This window comes from Trematomus bernacchii, unplaced genomic scaffold (assembly GCF_902827165.1).
Source record: "Trematomus bernacchii unplaced genomic scaffold, fTreBer1.1, whole genome shotgun sequence".
NCBI classification, from domain to species: domain Eukaryota; kingdom Metazoa; phylum Chordata; class Actinopteri; order Perciformes; family Nototheniidae; genus Trematomus; species Trematomus bernacchii.
In genome coordinates, this window is record NW_022987740.1 from 532,582 (window position 1) to 553,372 (window position 20,791).

The 20,791-nt window shown below is 44.2% G+C and overlaps 3 gene segments (V, D, J or C); all 3 read right to left on the reverse strand.

Annotated features, from left to right (window-relative positions):
- Nucleotides 1-3,647: 3,647 nt before the first annotated feature.
- Nucleotides 3,648-4,347, reverse strand: LOC117496326. The segment is given in 2 exon segments: nt 3,648-4,164; nt 4,255-4,347. Coding segments are annotated over 2 exon segments (396 nt in total).
- A 486-nt stretch (nt 4,348-4,833) lies between these two features.
- LOC117496365 lies at nt 4,834-6,050 on the reverse strand. The segment is given in 3 exon segments: nt 4,834-4,847; nt 5,285-5,587; nt 5,758-6,050. Coding segments are annotated over 3 exon segments (360 nt in total).
- LOC117496366 lies at nt 5,843-15,478 on the reverse strand. The segment is given in 4 exon segments: nt 5,843-5,905; nt 6,113-6,321; nt 15,107-15,205; nt 15,290-15,478. Coding segments are annotated over 4 exon segments (426 nt in total).
- Between the last annotated feature and the right edge of the window lie 5,313 nt (nt 15,479-20,791).

Here is a 20,791-nt window from a genome sequence, read left to right on the forward strand (position 1 = left end):
GCCACCCGGAGTCCCCGGCCGGAAGTCCCCGGAGTTGGGGAAGGCTTCAGTAGAAGCTGCTGGGACTCCCAGCAGCTTCTACTGAAGCCTTCAGAGTAAATCGCCAGAACGCCGACACCTCCTCATTTCCACCACTCCCATGTTTTATTTTGTGTTGCCATAAGTTAGTCTCTCTGCGTTTGTGCACTGGGCGAATGCTAATGCTAATAATGCTAATGCCAGGATAATAAAATGGCAGCTCTACAAAACATTTCAGAGTTGTACGGGGCGTGGTTTGCAATTCGCCCAGCCAGTCAGAACTGGGGCACTTTTTTCCCCCAGGAAAGTACCATCTCTCAGCAGGCACTAAAAATGGGGGTAAAAGTTCCAGAGATGAAGTGCTCTTTTTGGTGTGAACGCGACATAAGGGGTACTAACAGAACTAAACGCGAAAAGTACGGCGAAAAGTACGGTGAAAAGTACTCCGGTGTGAACGCGGCTATTGATAGTGCTGGACTCAGTAGTCTTACATCTACTACCACAATACAATGAAGTACTTCTAGTGTGTTGTTTAAAAAAAATCCTCTGTCAATGTCCCCTCCTGAGAACAAAATCAAGCCACTTCTGCTCAGTTTGATGAGGGAAAAAATTATTGTTGCCATTAGTTCTTCGTGAGATTGATCCTGTTGGACTCAGTACTAGTGAAACTACTCCCACAAGAACTATGAAGTACTTTTACTGTGTACTCTTTGAGTAATCCTCAGTCAATGTCCCCTCCTGAGTACAAGAATGCATGTTTCTCTGCTATTTTGAATCAGCATTAAAAATCCTTTCTTCATGAGACTGATATTGTTGGACAGAGTATTTTAACCTGTTAAGCCCGAGAGACCCCGGTACCGGGGCACTGCCGCAACATCTTGCAGGAAACAGTGTCTGAGGGCATGTTCATTTAATAAACTATGAATGTTTTATATCCATGTAACGGGAAGAAACTCATCTAACTGATCATTTTTTTTTTTTTTTTAAAAAGAAAACCCACAATGCTAACGCTGAGCCTCTGAATTAGCAACGAGCGAAAAATGCTAACACCTTACTGCACCGAAGATCACTCACAAAACCTTATTATTTATCTTTTCACTACATCCAACACATCGATTCACATCGTGAGGTGACACAGAATCTATTGACACCCACATTATTACTGAATTATACGTATTTGTGACGTTATAAGCAAAAACGGACATCAAAACAGGTGACGCTAGGTAGCTAAAAATGCTAACATTTTTACCTTGGCTCTGTAGTCTCTCCAAAGTGGTCTTCAATGGCATTAAAACGATAAAAACGCTGCTGAAGTTAATCCATAGGTTAATCCAATGTGTCTGTGTCACTTTGAAATGATTTCTGATAATCCATAAGCATTAAAACTGCTTTTCCGTTTCCAGATGTCAAAGCTAGAGATAGGTTCACTCTGATTGAAAATTACATGCGCAAAGCCCCCACCTTTTCGTTTCACAATGAGTGTGTGTGGGGGACTCCCCCTTCGATTCAATAGAGAGGCGAAGTCCCACCCATCTACTTCCGACCCATGGGACCTTATTTCGGAAAAATTATGCATTGAAGTCAATGGAGAGAGAAAGATTATCTTTCGATCCCGTTTGAATTGTGCCACGAATTACACATATGATGTTTGTCAATCTTAAATAATAATTTCCATGTCAAAAAAGTCACAGTTTGTCGTAAAACTGTTGAAATATAAGACTATGAAAAATACGCAACTAGAAAGACTACAAATCCCAGAGTCCCGGTCCCGCATGCTGGCTCTTACGAACCGACTCACTCCCCTTGTGTGTATGTACAGCTCTCAACATGCCCAGCCTTGTAGTGATTTTCACCTCTTTTAATACTTTCCGCCTCATTCTGAAAGAAAGAAGTGAAATGTGCCAACGTGACGGCCGTCTTGGTGTGTGGTGCGAGACAGGAGAAGTAGGTCATTGAGCGGTTCACACCAAAAAAAGTTTTACTTCACAGTTTTACGACACATTTTTATTTTTTTTACTTGCAAAATTATCTTTTAAATTGACAAACATCATATGTGTAATTCATGGCTCAATTCAAACGGGATCAAAAGATAATCTTTCTCTCTCCATTGACTTCAATGCATAACTTTTCCGAAATAAGGTCCCATGGAGGTCCACCGGAAGGGGAGGGACTTCGCCTCTCTATTGGCTCTTACGGTCAGAAAGAGGTGTCAACCATCAAAATCGAGCAAGTGGGGCCAGAGATATGGAAAATCCACCCAAATGACCCCAGAAGTGGTTTCTTTTTGCTAAATCTCTCTAAAAAGGTCAAATGTCACTTGTTTTGCATCAATCTTGATACAGGGTACTTATTATATGTTGTACTTTGGATTCCTAAAGCTTTTAGTCTACTAACCCATCATCCAAGGGTAGTTTTCACAATAAGTACAAAATAATTTTTGGACGGACACTATAATTACAGTTTTTTACTATGTAAAATCTGAATTTTCTTTAAAATAAAAAACATCTATATTGATTCTGACTTTTCTACATCCAACTCACAGGTTTATCATTACTTTGAGAAAAAAGATTATTCATTTAACCCTTTTAGAAGGGAAGATATGGTCATTTGTTCTGGGAATGTCATTTTCAAGCCTGAGACCTGAAAAACAGGCTCAGGGCTTAACAGGTTAAGAGGATATGGTAGACATGATATCAGCAATACTTCCAGTCAGTACTCCGGCAGCAGCATTTTTACATCTTGGAAAGTCTTTAGAGTCTGGCCTTCAGCAAAGTGACAAACCCTTGTGACTCTTGTTGGCCTCTTATGACAATGCTGTCTTTTAAATAGGATTATTTATCTGCTCCTAGTTCAATCCTCACAGATTCTTCCATCAGTCCCAGTCATTGCATTTCAGTCAATAGAGACTCAAAAAATGTGTCCAATTCAACGAAATGTTTTTTTGTGAGTGAAGGCCAGAGCTAAATTATAGATTGTTTGATTGTGTAATTACAAGGTGAGAGAAAATAAATCCACATCCTCCTATTAAACGTATTTTATTTCCTTTTCCATGTTATAGTACTTATACTTACTTGTATTAGAACATTTGCATGTTGAACTGCTGGATATCTTCCCCAGCCTCAAGGAAATACAATAAAATAAATGGATTCATAATAAAAAAATAATAATAATGTAGCAGAGGAGATCTGCAGAGGAACTGATGTCTTGTTGAGTGCAGCATCAAATCTGTCTTCCTTGAACTCTTCAGCATTATCTCCAGTTCTTAAGAAACGCATCAGCATGTACTTTGGGTAACCATTGACTTCTTGTTTGTACCAGAACAGATAGGCTGTCTTAGATGTCTGAAATGTGCAGCCAAGTGTAACTGTGTCTCCTTCAGTAGCGCTGACATCTCCTGCTGGCTGGGTCACTGTGTCTTGTCCTTTACACTCTGGGGAAGAAGAGACCATGCAGAGGAAGAGATGAATCAATAAAGACGATGGATTAAAGGAGAACAATCAGTAGCTTTAAACAGTTACCTAGAAACATGTTGTAGTTTCTATCTTACCAAAGGAGAGAGCAGCAAGAATAATCCACAGCCAATGTTCCATCTCTACAACAAGGTTTAAATCAGCAGCAGGAAGTAGCTGATGTTCAGCATTCAGTGTGAGGATGGTTCTCTTCACAGCAGCACTTCTTATTGACTGGATGGTTGAACACAGTGCAGAAGACGTGCACCGCCTACTTGATAATGTGGCCCTCTAGTGGAGGTGAACAGCTCAGTACAACAGTGTGGAGAAAAGGCTTCCAGCAGCTTGTCAGTGTGTCAGCTGGTGTTTGTGTACAGAGTGTTGGTGTTTCCTGTCACTGTGGGCCTCACAGCACAGTAGAACACAGCAGAGTCTGTCACTGCAGCAGAGGAGATGCTCATATTGATTTGGTTTGACTCCACTGTAATATTCAGTCCAGGGATCAGATTATTCATAATGTTTCCAGTTCCTAAATGAGAGAAGATGAACTCTGGTGGTTTTCCTGGATATTGTCGATACCAGTAAAACTCATCACCAGCAGTTGCTTGTTTGGAGTATCTGTAGGACAGAGTAACAGAGCTGCCTTCTGGACTGAACTCTTCTTTCTGTAATGCAGTGAGATTTTCACAGCTGACCCCTGAAGAGAGGAGTAATTCAAAAGACTCAGTTAATAGATCACATTTGATCAACATTAGAAGTTAACGTTTTCATGCAGAATGTTACGTACCTCTTAGAATGGAAACTAACAGTAGGGAATGTAAATAATAGTCTAATGACAGCATGTTGAATGAAGGTGATGATGATGGTCTGTGTTGAACTCTGGTGAATATGGAAGTTCATCTCTCTTCTATAGTTCAGGAACATCTTAGCTCCTCCCTGAATCTCTCTGTCTCCTCTTAGATCTGTATTTCACTTCTCTCAGTTTCTTTTTTCATGTTATCACGTGTGTGTCGTCTGCATAGCTGTGGTAACTTATTTCATTGTTATCCATTAACTAAGCTAGTGGAGGCATGTAGATGTTAAAGGGAAGAGTCCCCAGGATGGAGACTTGAGGAACGCCACATGTCATATTCGTCAACGCAGTTGTTTAGTTACCTATAGAAACAACGTTTTTCCTGTCTGTTAAGTAGCATTCAGACCAATACAAACAGTGCCAGAGAGTCCCACCCAGTTTTCCAGTCGGTCTAGTAATATGTTGTGTTCAACAGTTTAAAATGCAGCGCTGAGATCTAATAATACTGACAGTGAGATTCTGCCTCTGTCCGTGTTTAAGTGGATGCCATTAAAGACCTTAACAAGAGCAGACTCAGTGCTTTGTGACTGGAACACATCAAAACAGTTATTTAGTTCCAATACAGTTGTTTAGCTGTTGAAAACAAGTTTTTCAATTATTTTAACCGGCCTATAAATGTTCATCAGTGAAGTGGTTTGATGACTGCAGTTTTCAGGGCCTGTGGGAATAAATATGAATAACAGGAAATGTTGGTGAAGGTCCATCAGGAGTCTGGCACATGGTGGAATGCTCTCATTAAAAAGTATTAGAATAAATGTGAGAGATAAATTAAAGTAACGTGGTGTTGAAGCATCAAATTAAAGATGCCTCTCTGCTGGAGGTTGAGTTGTTTGAGCATTAGTTGTGTTGTTTCCCTAAAGTCTAACAGAGAGAGACTCCCTCTAGTGGATGCTGTGCATGATTGTGTTGTCTTTGCTCCAAAGGTTTTTGTACAGAGTTGTGGTGTTTCCTGTCACTGTGGGCTGCAGAGCACAGTAGTACACAGCAGAGTCTGTCACTGCAGCAGAGGAGATCTGCAGATCCACTTGATTTCTCTCCAAGTTCAGTGTGGCATTCAGTCGAGGGATTGGAGGTTTTGCTTCCACCACGTAAGGCTGTGTTGTGTCAGTGATCAGGAGGAGGAACTGAGGAGCTGATCCAGGATCCTGTCTGTACCACTGGAGGTTATTGGCTTTAACTGAATATGTACAGGACAGAGTAACACTACGGCCCTCTGAGGAACACACTTCAGCACTGATGGCAGTAATATCATCTTCCAAGCTGTTACCTAGTGAGGAAAACATCATGCTATCATTACAGCTCCAAAGTCACAAACCCATCAATTCCTTAGTGAAAAAACAACACTCCTGTAAAGCGTTTATCCAAAATCCAAACTGGATGTGTAATGCTTTGAAAAAGTCTTCATATTTCCCCTTCTCCTGTCAGAAACATACGTACCTATGAGAGCTGAACAGAGCAGAATTGCAGCCAGTTTCTCCATGTTCACAGAGGGGAAAGCTGTGGTTGTTCAGTATGGAAACGTTTAGTGAGTTGTGTTTGGTCTGATGTTCACAGCTGGAATCAGAGAGGTGTCAGTCATGAAGCTCTGCAGTCAGCAGGAGGAGACTCAGATGTCCAATGAGTTTCTGGAGCTCTTCATCACAGCTGTGAGTCTGAGAGAATCTAATCTAGACTGTATCATCACATCCTGCTGAAGGTGAACAGAGAGAGACTCCCTCTGGTGGATGTAGTGCAGTACTGTGTTGTCTTTGCTCCAAAGGTTTTTGTACAGAGTTGTGGTGTTTCCTGTCACTGTGGGCTTCACAGCACAGTAGAACACAGCAGAGTCTGTCACTGCAGCAGAGGAGATGCTCAGATAGACCTGGGTTTTATCCTCACTCACTTCAGCAGACAGTCCAGAAACTGGATTCAACATAATGTCTCCAGTTCCTAAATGAGAAAAGATGAACTCTGGTGGTTTTCCTGGATATTGTCGATACCAGAAGAAACCATCACCACCAGCTGCTTGTTTGGAGTATCTGTAGGACAGAGTAACAGTGCTGCCTTCTGGACTGAACTCTTCTTTCTGTAATGCAGTGAGATTTTCACAGCTGACCCCTGAAGAGAGGAGTAATTCAAAAGACTCAGTTAATAGATCACATTTTATCAACATTAGAAGTTAACGTTTTCATGCAGAATGTTACGTACCTCTTAGAATGGAAACTAACAGTAGGGAATGTAAATAATAGTCTAATGACAGCATGTTGAATGAAGGTGATGATGATGGTCTGTGTTGAACTCTGGTGAATATGGAAGTTCCTCTCTCTTCTATAGTTCAGGAACATCTTAGCTCCTCCCTGAATCTCTCTGTCTCCTCTTAGATCTGTATTTCACTTCTCTCAGTTACACTTCCTCCTGGGTAACAGATCCAAAGGTCTGTAAATAAAAAGTCAGAGGACCTAGGATTGAACCCTGTGGTACACCACGAGTAATCACAGACCAAAAGAGAATTGTAATGTATAAAGATAAGAACAAAAGCAATCAAATCTTGAGTGTGTGATGTGTACCAGTTTATTGAGAGAGGTGATTTAAAGTGTTTGATCAGACAGTAAAGAAGGAAAACGTGGCAATAACAATGACGGGCGTTAACGTGAAGTCAGATTAGTGAGAGGTGTTTCATCTAGAGAGAAATCTGTTGAAAATGATCTTAATCTAATAAGAATTTTACTTCATACCCAACATTGAAAAGGTCTTGAACACCACAACACAAGCTGCTGTTCCAATAGAACCTACGATCACATTGGGTTTCGAGATAAACTGAAACCAATGACAAAGTGAGAGGACCTTGGATTGAACCCTGTGGTACACCACATCAAATCACAGACTGACAGAAAATTAGAGACACTTATTTTTAGTTCATGGAGACTACTTGAATCCAGGCAGTACATGTGTTTCTATGGTAAAATTGTTCACAGATTTCAAATGATCAAGCAGGTAAACAACATTACTGTATCATCACTAACTGTTGATGTTTATCAACAGTTGAACTGTAATGTAGCATATTATTTTCCATGGCATTATTGTATGATCATATGTCAGATGAACAGAGGCCAGAGGCCTGTACTACGAAGCTGGATGTTCTCTTAGCTAAATTCAGGGAAATCTCGGGCTTTCCGGTCCTACGACGCTGGTTCTCTTTTTAGCAGGCTAGATTTCCATGGTAACTTATGCTGAGCGGCAAACCTGCTCCGGAGCAGGTTAGGTTGCAGGCTAACAGATCAACTCAGTGAAAGCACCGCCTGCTGACCAATCAGAGCTCCGTGTGCGGAGTTTAAAGCTATCAATTCATATTACAGGATAGAGGAAATACAGAAAAACTGCCGTTGCAGGAAAGACAGCCGGCAAAAATCAACTGACTGTGTGAACGTGAACATTAATAGAATATCCCCTCCCATCTTCAGAGCAATCTGACTATTATAATATTAGCGTTAAGAAAGCTTACTTAAATATCTGCCACGACATAAGTAACCGGATCAGAGTAACATTAAGTACAGTCCGCGGCACTGTGAGTGCAGACGTCGATATGTGCCATTATCATTCATATCATATCACATCATAATGTATCATATATTTCCTTATCTGAGTCAGCTGAGCCGTATCTGGCCGTGCAACACTCACAGTGTCACATACTGGATGCAGAAGTATTATTTTAAGCAACACATTAAATTGACGAAACACTCGAGTCAAATGTAATTAAAGTCAGATCCACTCGTGTCTTGGACGGGGCAGTGATTTCATAAACCTGTTAATGTACGCATTCAAACACTTTTTCTTTTACCAGCTGTATTCACCTTGCAGGTGCAGCTATGTGGCTTTTATCCTGGATAAAGTGTTTAAGACATGGATGTTTAAAGTTTAACTTCTTCATATTTGACTAATATTAAAGTTCACTTTTCATTCAGGAAGTATGACGCTGCGCTGTCAGTACGCTTGTCCGTGTTTGAGATTGGTCGAATGCTCCAAATACCACCCCTTTCATGTGAACGCGCACCTAACTAGATAGGGCACGCCTGGCTTGAGCGATCCACTTGATAACCAGCGTCGTAGTACAGCTTAGCGCCAGCGCGTATGTTTTGGCTTAGGCCAACCGGCTAACTCCAACATATCCAGGTTAAGTTGAACCAGCTTCGTAGTACAGGCCTCTGATGCCACTGGGCTTACAACTAAAGACACAGCCACGCAAAAACTGCGGCATGTGTACGCTAGGGATGACAGAAACTGACCATGATCAAATTCGAAAATCGGACAGCCCTGGCAAATATTAATCGATTATTATAAAAAAAAGTATTTTCGCAGAGCTTGCATTTTACTTCATTTGCACTTGTCAGTTCGAAGTAGTTCCACGAGGAACTCTTCTTTGAACGTGCCGCTTTGTTCATCTTTAGTTGTGTTGTTCTCACTGTTCTGGCGCGGTCGGTGTGTAGCAGTCTGCACTCTGCGCAGCCTGCACTGCTGGCTTCCTCCAAGTTTACAGTAAAATAAACTGGTGGTGTGACCAATGGCCATTTACAATTATTAATACTATTACTATTATTAGCATTAGTCTATATTTTGGTTGAAACTAAGCGAGGAAAAAAAAGAAAAACATAAATAATAATAAAAAAATATATAAATAAAATCGAATTTTAAAAATAATTTTCGATTATGGAGACTGTAACGAATATTCGAAAAATCAAATAATCGCTGGCATCCCTAGTGTACGCAGGGGCACCGTAAGGGGGTGAAAAGTTAGGACGATTCTGAGGGCCCGTGACTGACAGGGGCCCAAACAATTTGAGAACATTAAGAAAAAAATGTTTAAGCAACCAATGTGATTATCTTTTCATGGGGCTCCTTATGGGTACTGCAATTTTTGAAGTGCCGGAGCCGCGTTCCGGCAGCACTATACCCCGTAATGACACGTTACGCTTGTGTTGTGTTCAAGGAACCTGTCCATGGCCAGGAAAAACAGGCAGTCGCTTGTTTAATTCTGTTGCGGTCTAGATTTCTTAAATGTTTTGTTTCCTTCTGCGCTGCGTTGCGTGCATGTCTTCCTTCTGCAGGTAACGGGGAGACGCGCTCTGGCGGCGGTCTCGTTCAGGATCCGAAAATACAATTTAAATATTTTGCACACTTATTCTACTTATTCCTAGTGTGCCACTGGTTACGGTACCGCGTGCCACGTGCCTACGGTTACCGACCCCTGCCCTAGCTTGCTCTTCAAGAGTGGTTTGAAGACTGCAGATGTCAGGGCAAGTGGGAATAAATATGAAAAATAAGAAGTGTTGGTGAAGGTCCATCAGGAGTCTGGCACCTGGTGGACTGCACTCATAAAAAGTTATTAGGATAAATGTTTCAGATAAATTAAAGTAGCGTGGTGTTGAAGCATCAAATAAAGGATGGCTCTCTGCTGGTGGTTGAATTGTTTGAGAGTTTCTTGTGTTGTTTCCCTAAAGTCTAACAGAGAGAGACTCCCTCTGGTGGATGTTGTGCAGTATTGTGTTGTCTTTGCTCCAAAGGTTTTTGTACAGAGTGTTGGTGTTTCCTGTCACTGTGGGCTGCAGAGCACAGTAGTACACAGCAGAGTCTGTCACTGCAGCAGAGGAGATCTGCAGATCTGGGGTTACGTATTGTAACCCAGCTTCTATGAGTATAGGCGCAGCCCTCTAAGGCTATCGCTATTGGGTAATCCCACTGCATGTGTGCAGCACTGACAGACTTAATCCACGCCCACCTATGACGTGGGCCCCACCTACAGCCTCACTTCCGTATAAATAGGAAGTAGGCCCGACCATCTGCTCCCACGCAAACAGCTTTTCTTCAGCTATTCACGGAGCCAGTGGGGCCCGAACCTTAGAGGGCTGCGCCTATACTCATAGAAGCTGGGTTACAATACGTAACCCCAGTTCTATTTCGTATAAGGCTTCGCCCTCTAAGGCTATCGCTATTGGGTTAAGGGCGAAGCAGGATGTAGTCTACGCCCCACTGGTCCGTCCGTTACCAGGAGCACAAAAAACACACCTACTCAATTTAATAACCCATGTCCATTGCGCCATGCGTAATGGAGCATCACAGTCCCTGGAAATGTAGCATTTAAAATGAATATTCTCCATGAGGGAATGAAGGTGAATACCTGTCGTTATAAAAAGTAGAGACCCACTTGTTACAACGAAAAAAGAGAGGAAACAGGGCAGCTCTCTGAGTGCCGACAGGCAGGAGAGAGGGCACACAGTTGTGTCCCCGACATTACTCACTCTGACAGGACATTCAGTACTGAGTGTGTCAGAGAGACATCCCTCAAATAAAAACGAATAAAAGAACAGGGGGAAGACCAATGCAAATGTCTTCCACTGTCGGTCCTCCGTGCAACGCCGTAGAGGTTGATACAATTCCTCTGGTGCCGTGCGCTTGATGTTCTCCGGAGGATCCGCCCCAGAGGAGACATACGCCTGTGACACAGCCTCACACAGAACAGTGTGACAGGCGTTGTGCAGACAGAGGCTGCCCCATTGAGTGCTCTCTGTAATGCACAAACAGACGCTGGAAACTGCGCAACACAGCCTCGCATGCCGTATAGCATGACAGCGCGCGCACGGGACGGAGGAGATGAGATGTGGCTTCCTCCTCTGATGTGTGAGGAGGAGGAAAAAAACCCTCCAAAGTTATCACTCTTGATCTAAAAAAGAGACCTGTGATAATTTTTTGGCATAAACCAGGCTAGGGCGCAAAACAGCTAAGCTGCCATCTCCTTGGATCTGGAGACATGACGGAGCCACAGAGAGAGCAGACAAATCACTCACCCCTTTTAGCTGATGTCAGAGCCAAGAGCAGAGCTACTTTGGCTGACAAGAACTTTTAGGGGGACCTGATCTAAAGGTTCAAATGGAGCTTTTCTCAGTGCGCGTAACACTAAAGCCAAATCCCATTGAGGCGCCAAAGCGCGTGACACAGGTCTGAGTCTCTGTACTCCCCGTAGAAAACGTTTTGTCAGAGGGTGACTAAACACCGTGCTGACACCAAACCTACGTGGCAAGATGAAATGGCAGCAGCATATGTTTTAACCGTGCTATAAGCCAGTTCCTGTCCAGCAACAGCTGGAGGAACGACAGCCCGTGAGGCAGGGTGACCGTAACGGGGTCCAGGCTTTTCCCTACATGTCAAACGGAACGCTGTCCATTTGGCTGTGTAGGATGCTCTGGTGTATGAAGCAGCTGCGCTGATCGTACACCTCCCTGGCGATTTATGTAGGCCGCCGCTGCTTTGTTGTCTGTTCGAATCAACACATGTTGATTGTACCGTAACGGGGCGAAAAAATGCTGGATTACTCTCCATACGGAGAGTAATTCCAGCACGTTTATATGGAGAGACATATGAACCAGCCACTGTCCCCCCCCCTGCCTGCGACATGCCCATTCCTCAGCCTGCGAGAGATGCGTCTGTGAACACTGCGGTGTGTGACGTCACTCTGCTCAGGGGCACCCCCACTGACAAGGCGTGGAGATTTTTCCAATAGGTTAAAACCAAACCCACGGAAGGAGGAATGTACACCATGCGTCTCCTCTGACGCACAGGGTCGATGCGCAGGCGAATAAACCACCTCTGGAGTCTCCTCAAGTGAAGGAGACCCAGGTCGATCACCACGTGACCAGCTGACATCATGTCTAAAAACTGCATCACGGAGAGGGCTGTCACCGCCCCGCGGGGTGTGACGCGCCGGAGGAGAGCTGTCACTTTCTCCCCTCTCCGCTGTGAGAGTCGCGCTCTCATGCGGGCTGAGTTCAATTCCACTCCCAGTTAAATGATAACCTGGGAGGGAAGAGGACAGCTCTTCTTCCATTTGATAATGAAAACCCAGGCTTGACAGATGCTCCAGCACCTGTTTGATCGTCAGCATGGGAAAAAACCATTCCCTTGTTGAACACTGACAGAACGAGGATGGGTCTCATTCCCCCCGCCCCGTCTCCTTCGGGACCAGAAAATAGCGGGAGTAAAAACCCCTGATTTTCTTCCCCTTGAGGAACCCTGGAAAAAGGCTTCCTTTAACAGAGTTCCTGCCGCTCTGCGCGGAGTGCGAGACACTGTTCCTGGGATGACAGGGTTCCCTGTTATCCCGTAGAACTGCGGGGGGGAGAGGCGAACTGCAGAGACTACCCTCTGCCCATCCGCCTCTTATCCATCTGTCCATCAGACACACACGCCGCCACCCTGAGTAATACTCTGATAGCGCCGGGTGTACATTCTCTGGATGTGCTGTGGTTGGTGGCAAACCACGCCAGAGCCCTCCACACACTGCATTTCACACAGGCTCTCATTATGTCGCCGTTTTAGGAGAAGTCTCGTAAACCGCGCGTTCACGCTCAACACTACTAAGGGATGAGCGGAGGTGTGTGCGGCGTAATAATGGTCCCTTTGATCCATTAATGGAGGGGGCGTAGTCATCCGACTTGTGCCCTCCACTCGGACCCAGGACTCAAGGCTTCGTCCACGGAGTAAACCTCCTGGACTGCCCAATCATCCTCGACCGCAGCAGCAGCAGCGAGAGCGTCCACTCTCTGCTGTTTGAGGGCCAGAGGGAGATGGGTACCTAGTGAGCATGACACCTGGGGGGCGTGAGCTCATTACGACCGTGGGTAGGAGGTACGTCTGAGACAGAGGAAAAATCCGTGCTGCCTAATAACCATACGGTTTAAGGTAGACGAATTGAATAGTAAGCCCTGCTGTTTTATTAACTGATAAGTTAAAAAACCCAGCCGGCTTAAGCAGCGAGCCATGCTGCCAAGTAACCAATAGGATATTGGCAGCCGGCTTAACCGGGGAGCCTTGCTGCATATTACAGTACTTCCCTCCGTCCATCGAACACACGCGCCGTCCACTCAGTGCGCGAACCTGCTCTGGATGTGCTGTGGTTGTCATGGTGACGAGCCACGCCAGAGTCCTCCAGACGCTGCATTTCACACAGACTCTCATTTATGTCACGTTTAGGAGAAAGCTCGTAAACCGGACCTTGAGGTGCGTTCACGCTCAACACCCCTAAGGGATGAGCGGAGGTGTGTGAAGTGCTGTCCACACTGTAATAATGGCACTCGTGGGCTTATTACAACCGTGTGTAGGAGGTAGGTCTGGGACAGAGGAGAAAAACCGAGCTGCCTAAAAACCAATAGGTTTTAAAGACAGCAGATTTATGCAGCGAGCCATGCTGCCTATAACCTAAAGGTTAGGGGCAGCCGGCTTACCCGGTGGGCCTTGCTGCATAATATTAACCATCTGTCCACCGAACACACGCGCCGCTCTCTGAGTAATACTCTGAGAGCGCGCGACATGCTCTGGAAAGTGCTGTGGTTGTCATGGTGACGAGCCACGTCAGAGCCGGAGGGGGCCTCCACACGCTGCATCTCACACCGGCTCTCACCCTGTCTCTGTTTAGGAGTGTTAAGGCTCGTAAACTGGACATTGAGGCGCGTTCCCGCTCAACCCTGCTGAGGAATGAGCGGAGGTGTGTGCAGAGCTATTCACACAGTGCGTAATAACAGCCCTGGGCTCATTACGACCGTGTGTAGTAGGCACATTTGGGACAGAGGAAAAAACCGTGCTGCCTGCTAACCGACAGGTTAGGAGCATCAGGTTTAAACGTCAAGCCCTGCTATTTAATAACCGCCTGGTTAAATACAGCATGGCTTGTGCCGCGAGCCCTGCGGCCTGCTAACTGACAGGTTACAGCCGGCTCAAACGGCGAGCCCCGCTGCCTGTTAACCGACCGGTTAACCCCAGCTGGCTTATGCACCTCCACACGTTGTATTGCACAGCGGCTCTCATCATGTCTCCGTTTAAGAGAAGGCTCGTAAACCGGACATTGAGGCGCGTTCACGCTCAAACCCGCTTGAGGAATGAGCGGAGGTGTGTGGAGGCATATCTGTGACATAGGAAACAAGCCCGTGCTGTCTAATCAACCGACAGGTTTTAAAGACAGCCGGTTTGTGCCGCAAGCCCTGCTGCCCAATAACCGATAGGCTATGAGGCAGCCGCTTATACAGCTTTTTTATGTCATCCGGAGGAGATCTCTCCTAAACCGGGGGAACGGGGAGATCTCATTAGGCGGCTGCCTTTCCGATGATCTCCGGGAGTTCCTGGAGAATACCGCCTATACGGCAGCTCCGAGATGGCGGATAGAGGGACCCGGTGACCCGGTGTCAGCCCGGCAGCCGAACCCATAGGCTCGGCTGTCGGGCTGACAGTCTCCCCCGTCCGGAGGAGAGGGAGGATGGGGCCGGGGGAACCACATGGTGATCCGTGACTGCTGCCCGCCACTCGGATCCAATAAATCAAGGGCTTGATCCACAGAGTAAGACTCCTGGACTAGCCAATCATCCTCGGCCGCAGCAGCGAGAGCGTCCTCTCTCCGCTGTCTGTGGGCCAGAGGGCCAGCGCTTCTGCAACGGAGTGCTGAAGAAAAATGGGAGCAGATGGTCGGGCCTACTTCCTATTTATACGGAAGTGAGGCCGTAGGTGGGGCCCACGTCATAGGTGGGCGTGGATTAAGTCTGTCAGTGCTGCACACGTGCAGTGGGATTACCCAATAGCGATAGCCTTAGAGGGCGAAGCCTTATACGAAATAGAACCACTCGTTTCTTTCCTTCAGACAGGTCAGTGAAGAACCTGGTGTCCGATTCAAGTGATTCTGCTTTGTTTGTGAAATTAACCCCTGAGATAGACAGGAGGAACTCTGGTGGTTCTCCTGGATATTGTCGATACCGGAAGAAATAATCACCACCGGCTGCTTGTTTGGAGTATCTGTAGGACAGAGTAACAGTGCTGCCTTCTGGACTGAACTCTTCTGTTTTGACTGGAGTCAGATCTTCACAGCTGACGCCTGAGGGAAAGATTAACTCTGTTATTTCATGTTATAAAAGTTATTTTAGCAAAACCACACTCAGAAAGCAAGAGTGCAACAAACCTGATAAGATTGCAAACAATATCAGAGAAAAAGCTGAGTTCTGCAGGGACAGCATGTTGAATGAAGGTGATGATGATGGTCTGTGTTGAACTCTGGTGAATATGGAAGTTCCTCTCTCTTCTATAGTTCAGGAACATCTTAGCTCCTCCCTGAATCTCTCTGTCTCCTCTTAGATCTGTATTTCACTTCTCTCAGTTACCCTTCCTCCTGGGTAACAGATCCAAAGGCAGTCTGTACATTAAAAAGTCAGAGGACCTATTGAACCCTGTGGTACACCACGATAAATCACAGACCAACAGATAATTGTGTTTTATAAAGATAAGAACAAAAGCAATCAAAACTTGAGTGTGTGATGTGTACCAGTTTATTGAGAGAGGTGATTAAGGCGCCGTTTACACGAGGAGAAAACTGCTTGGATCTGCATAGTTTCGCGTGCGTATAGCCCTATTATTTACACGAGGCCGATAGAAACTGACCCTACAAACGATAACGGGTCCCAAGGTGGATAGATTTGCAAACAAAACGCTCTGGGGGGTCAACCGAGTCCGTGTAATCACCTCTATACGAATATTTCCTGAAAAAATTGCGATAGCCCCGCCTCTCCCCACCTCTCCCCACCTCTCCTGCTCACTGCTGTAGCAACTATCAAAAATAGCTGTGTTAATTAAACGCACAAGGGGTTCTTGAATGAAATAATATTATAAAAGGCAAACCAGAATAGTTAACGCCCAATATACTCCTTAAACAAAATAAACAGAGTCAGATTTCATGCATTGATCCATTATATTGACAAAGGAGGATCTCACCCGGTGTTTGTAGAGAATATCTCTCTTTCTGAGCCGTCCTCTCCACGGAGACGTCGGTCGATGCAATATCCACAGATTCGGTTTCTTTCAGTTAACTTCCCCGTTGCATTTATCCATATGCTGAGGAAATGACTATATCCCGCTGAATACCAGCAATCGCCACACACTTCCTCCTGTCAGTAGCTACTGCTAGTGCTACTGCTACTGACCATGCTACAGATATTAGTGCAACATCTACAGCTCCTCTACCACAACCATCAGCAACAAGTGGACATGGAGAATTACATGAACTACATGTTGCTAAATACACCGCGGGCCATGAACAGAAGGGTAGCCATGGCAACATTGCGGCGGGGGCTGCTGGGCTGCTCTTCTTCGCTACTTTTGGTGTATTTTGGCGGAAGTTACAGCGCCACTTACAGTCCCGGCATATGTACTACAGCGTTTCCAGCGGCCTCGTTTGAACAGACACGTTAAATGAAACTAATGCATGTGAACGGAAGACTTTTTTGAATACGCATACTGTGCATAAACGCAAACGGTCCCGTGTGAGCGGGGCCTTAAAGTGTTTGATCAGTCAGTAAAGAAAACGTAATAAAAACAATGACAGGCGTTAACGTGAAGTCAGATTAGTGAGAGGTGTTTCATCTAGAGATAAATCTGTTTTAAATTATCTTAATCTAATGAGAATATTTCTTCAGATCCGACATTTATTTTTTATTTTTTTATTTAACCTTTATTTAACCAGATAAAAACATTGAGATAAAATCTCATTTTCAAAGCTGACCTGGCCAAGAAGGCAGCAACGTTACACATAACACATAACACAAACATATAAAATACAGAGAACATAACAAAGAAAACAAAAGACGAAAAAGCAGTCACTACATTGTGCACATTAGGACAGTAAGAAAAGTACACTACTTGTTACTGCAAGAGCAGCTGGTGGTGAGGACTTCAGACAACTTCAATTTAAAACATGATATAGAGACAAGTGCCCTCAGTTTGAGGCGTGATTGAAGGTCATTCCAAGACCAAGGACCATAATAAGAAAGACTCCTTTTTCCAGCCTCAGTCCGTACAGCAGGAACCTGGACCCCTATCCAGGCACTGGATCTGAGGTTGTAAGAGTCACAAACTGGGGCAAATCTGACACATATGTAGAGTGGAAGCTTTCCTAAAATGGCTTTATACATTAATAAAAACCAGTGCTGCATCCTACGCATAGTAAGTGAGGACCATCCAGTTAGGCTATACAGTGTGCAGTGATGAGTCCTATAGGGTGCATTTGATATATAACGCAGTGCAGCATGGTAGAGTGGGTCAAGTTTGGCCAAAACAGTGGGACAGGCAAATCTATAGATTGTATCACCGTAGTCCAGCTGGGACAGGAATAAGCCAGAGACCAACCTTTTACGGGATGAAATTGAAAAACAACATTTAAGTCTGAAAAGGAAGCCAAGAGTGAATTTCAATTTCTTTGTTAAAACTTCAATAAGGTGTTTAAAGTTCAGATTACTGTCCAACCAAAAGCCCAGATATTTGTAGGAAACGCCATCAAGGGTGTCAATGGAGAGGCAGAGTCCCCTTTTCATAATTTCCACCCTATTCTAAGGGGAAGCATTTACGCAATGTGGTGCCTTTTCATTTCAGTTTCTTTCTTTGTATTTCTTCACCCCTTTCTCGTTTAATATTTTAGGAGAGTGCATGTAGAGACATGTTGTGCCTCTCTTCCTCTGTTTCTTACTTTTCTTTTCATACCCCTGTTTCTCAGACCTATCCTAAGGGAGTTGACACGTTGTGCCTCTTCACTTTTACTTTCTAAGGGTCAAAGTTCATATGGCGAGGGATTCCTTTGAGCGATATGCGCCGGCCCGTGCCTTACCTTGGACTTCTAATAGAACTGCTCGGGTCTTGAGAGATTGAGTGGGGAAGTTATATATATTAAGTTATTCTATATTAACAAATTAATAGGCTATTTAATTACATAGCCTGGTAAACAAAACCTTGCTTTAACATTTTGTTCTTAAAGAATATTTTAATACAAGGTTTAGTTTTTTGGTGCATGTAAATGCAAAAGGTAAAATCCCTGTGTTTGTATTTGAATGATCGAGGTGCCTTTCACGGCTCTCAAGGTAGCCGTATAAGATCTGAAAAACAAGACAATATAATCAACAAGAACACAGGATGTGTGATCAGGGAGCATATACCAGTGTGAAGAGATGTGTTTTGAAAAGTGACATAGGACTCTTTAAAGTAGAGACACTACATACTGATATACACCTGAACATCAGCAGGAGAGGACTCTTTAAAGTAGAGACACGACATACTGATATACACCTGAACATCAGCAGGAGAGGACTCTTTAAAGTAGAACACTACATACTGAGATAGCACCTGAACATCAGCAGGAGAGGACTCTTTAAAGTAGAGACACGACATACTGATATACACCTGAACATCAGCAGGAGAGGACTCTTTAAAGTAGAGACACGACATACTGATATACACCTGAACATCAAGCAGGACGAGGACTCTTTAAAGTAGAGACACTACATACTGATATACACCTGAACTTCACAGGAGAGGAACTCTTTAAAGTAGAGACACTACATACTGATATCACCTGAACTTCAGCAGGAGAGGGAGGACTCTTTAAAGTAGAGACACTACATACGATATACACCTGAACATCAGCAGGAGAGGACTCTTTAAAAGTAAGAGACACGACATACTGATATACACCTGAACATCAGCAGGAGAGGACTCTTTAAAGTAGAGACACGACCATACTGATAACCACCTGAACTCAGCAGGAGAGGACTCTTTAAAGTAGAGACACGACATACTGATATACACCTGAACATCAGCAGGAGAGGAACTCTTTAAAGTAGAGACACTACATACTGATTATAAACCTGAAACATCAGCAGGAGAGGACTCTTTAAAGTAGAGACACGACATACTGATATACACCTGAACTTCAGCAGAGAGGACTCTTTAAAGTAGAGACACTACATACTGATATACACCTGAACTTCAGCAAGGAGAGGACTCTTAAAGTAGAGACACTACATACTGATATACACCTGATCTTCAGCAGGAGAGGACTCTTAAAGTAGAGACACTACATACTGATATACACCTGAACTTCAGCAGGAGAGGACTCTATTTAAAGTAGAGACACTACATACATGATATAAACCTAGAACATCAGCAGGAGAGGACTCTTTAAAGTAGAGACACGACATACTGTATATACACCTGACAGCAGCAGGAGAGGACTCTTTAAAGTAGAGACACTACATACTGATATAAACCTGAACATCAGCAGGAGAGGACTCTTTAAAAGTAGAGACACGACATACTGATATACACCTGAATCAGCAGGAGAGGACTCTTTAAAGTAGAGACATACATACTGATAACCTGAAATCAGCAGGAGAGGACTCTTTAAAGTAGAGACACGACATACTGATATACACCTGAACATCAGCAGGAGAGGACTCTTTAAAGTAGAGACACGACATACTGATATACACCTGAACATCAGCAGGAGAGGACTCTTTAAAGTAGAGACACTACATACTGATATACACCTGACATCAGCAGGAGAGGACTCTTTAAAGTAGAGACACGACATACTGATATACACCTGAACATCAGCAGGAGAGGACTCTTTAAAGTAGAGACACGACATACTGATATACACCTGAACATCAGCAGGAGAGGACTCTTTAAAGTAGAGACACTACATACTGATATACACCTGAACTTCAGCAGGAGAGGACTCTTTAAAGTAGAGACACTACATACTGATATACACCTGAACTTCAGCAGGAGAGGACTCTTTAAAGTAGAGACACTACATACTGATATACACCTGACTTCAGCAGGAGAGGACTCTTTAAAGTAGAGACACTACATACTGATATACACCTGAACTTCAGCAGGAGAGGACTCTTTAAAGTAGAGACACTACATACTGATATAAACCTGAACTTCAGCAGGAGAGGACTCTTTAAAGTAGAGACACGACATACTGATATACACCTGAACTTCAGCAGGAGAGGACTCTTTAAAGTAGAGACACTACATACTGATATACACCTGAACTTCAGCAGGAGAGGACTCTTTAAAGTAGAGACACTACATACTGATATACACCTGATCTTCAGCAGGAGAGGACTCTTTAAAGTAGACACTACATACTGATATAAACCTGACTTCAGCAGGAGAGGACTCTTTAAAGTAGAGACACTACATACTGATAAACCTGACTCAGCAGGAGAGGACTCTTAAAGTAGAGACACGACATACTGATATACCCTGAACATCAGCAGGAGAGGACTCTTTAAAGTAGAGACACGACATACTGATATACACTGAACATCAGCAGGAGAGGACTCTTTAAAGTAGAGACACTACATACTGATATACACCTGAACTTCAGCAGGAGAGGACTCTTTAAGTAGAGACACTACATACTGATATACACTGAACTTCAGCAGGAGAGGACTCTTTAAAGTAGAGACACTACATACTGATATACACCTGAACTTCAGCAGGAGAGGGACTCTTTAAAGTAGAGACACTACATACTGATATACACCTAACTTCAGCAGGAGAGGACTCTTTAAAGTAGAGACACTACATACTGATAACACCTGACTTCAGCAGAGAGGAGAGAGGACTC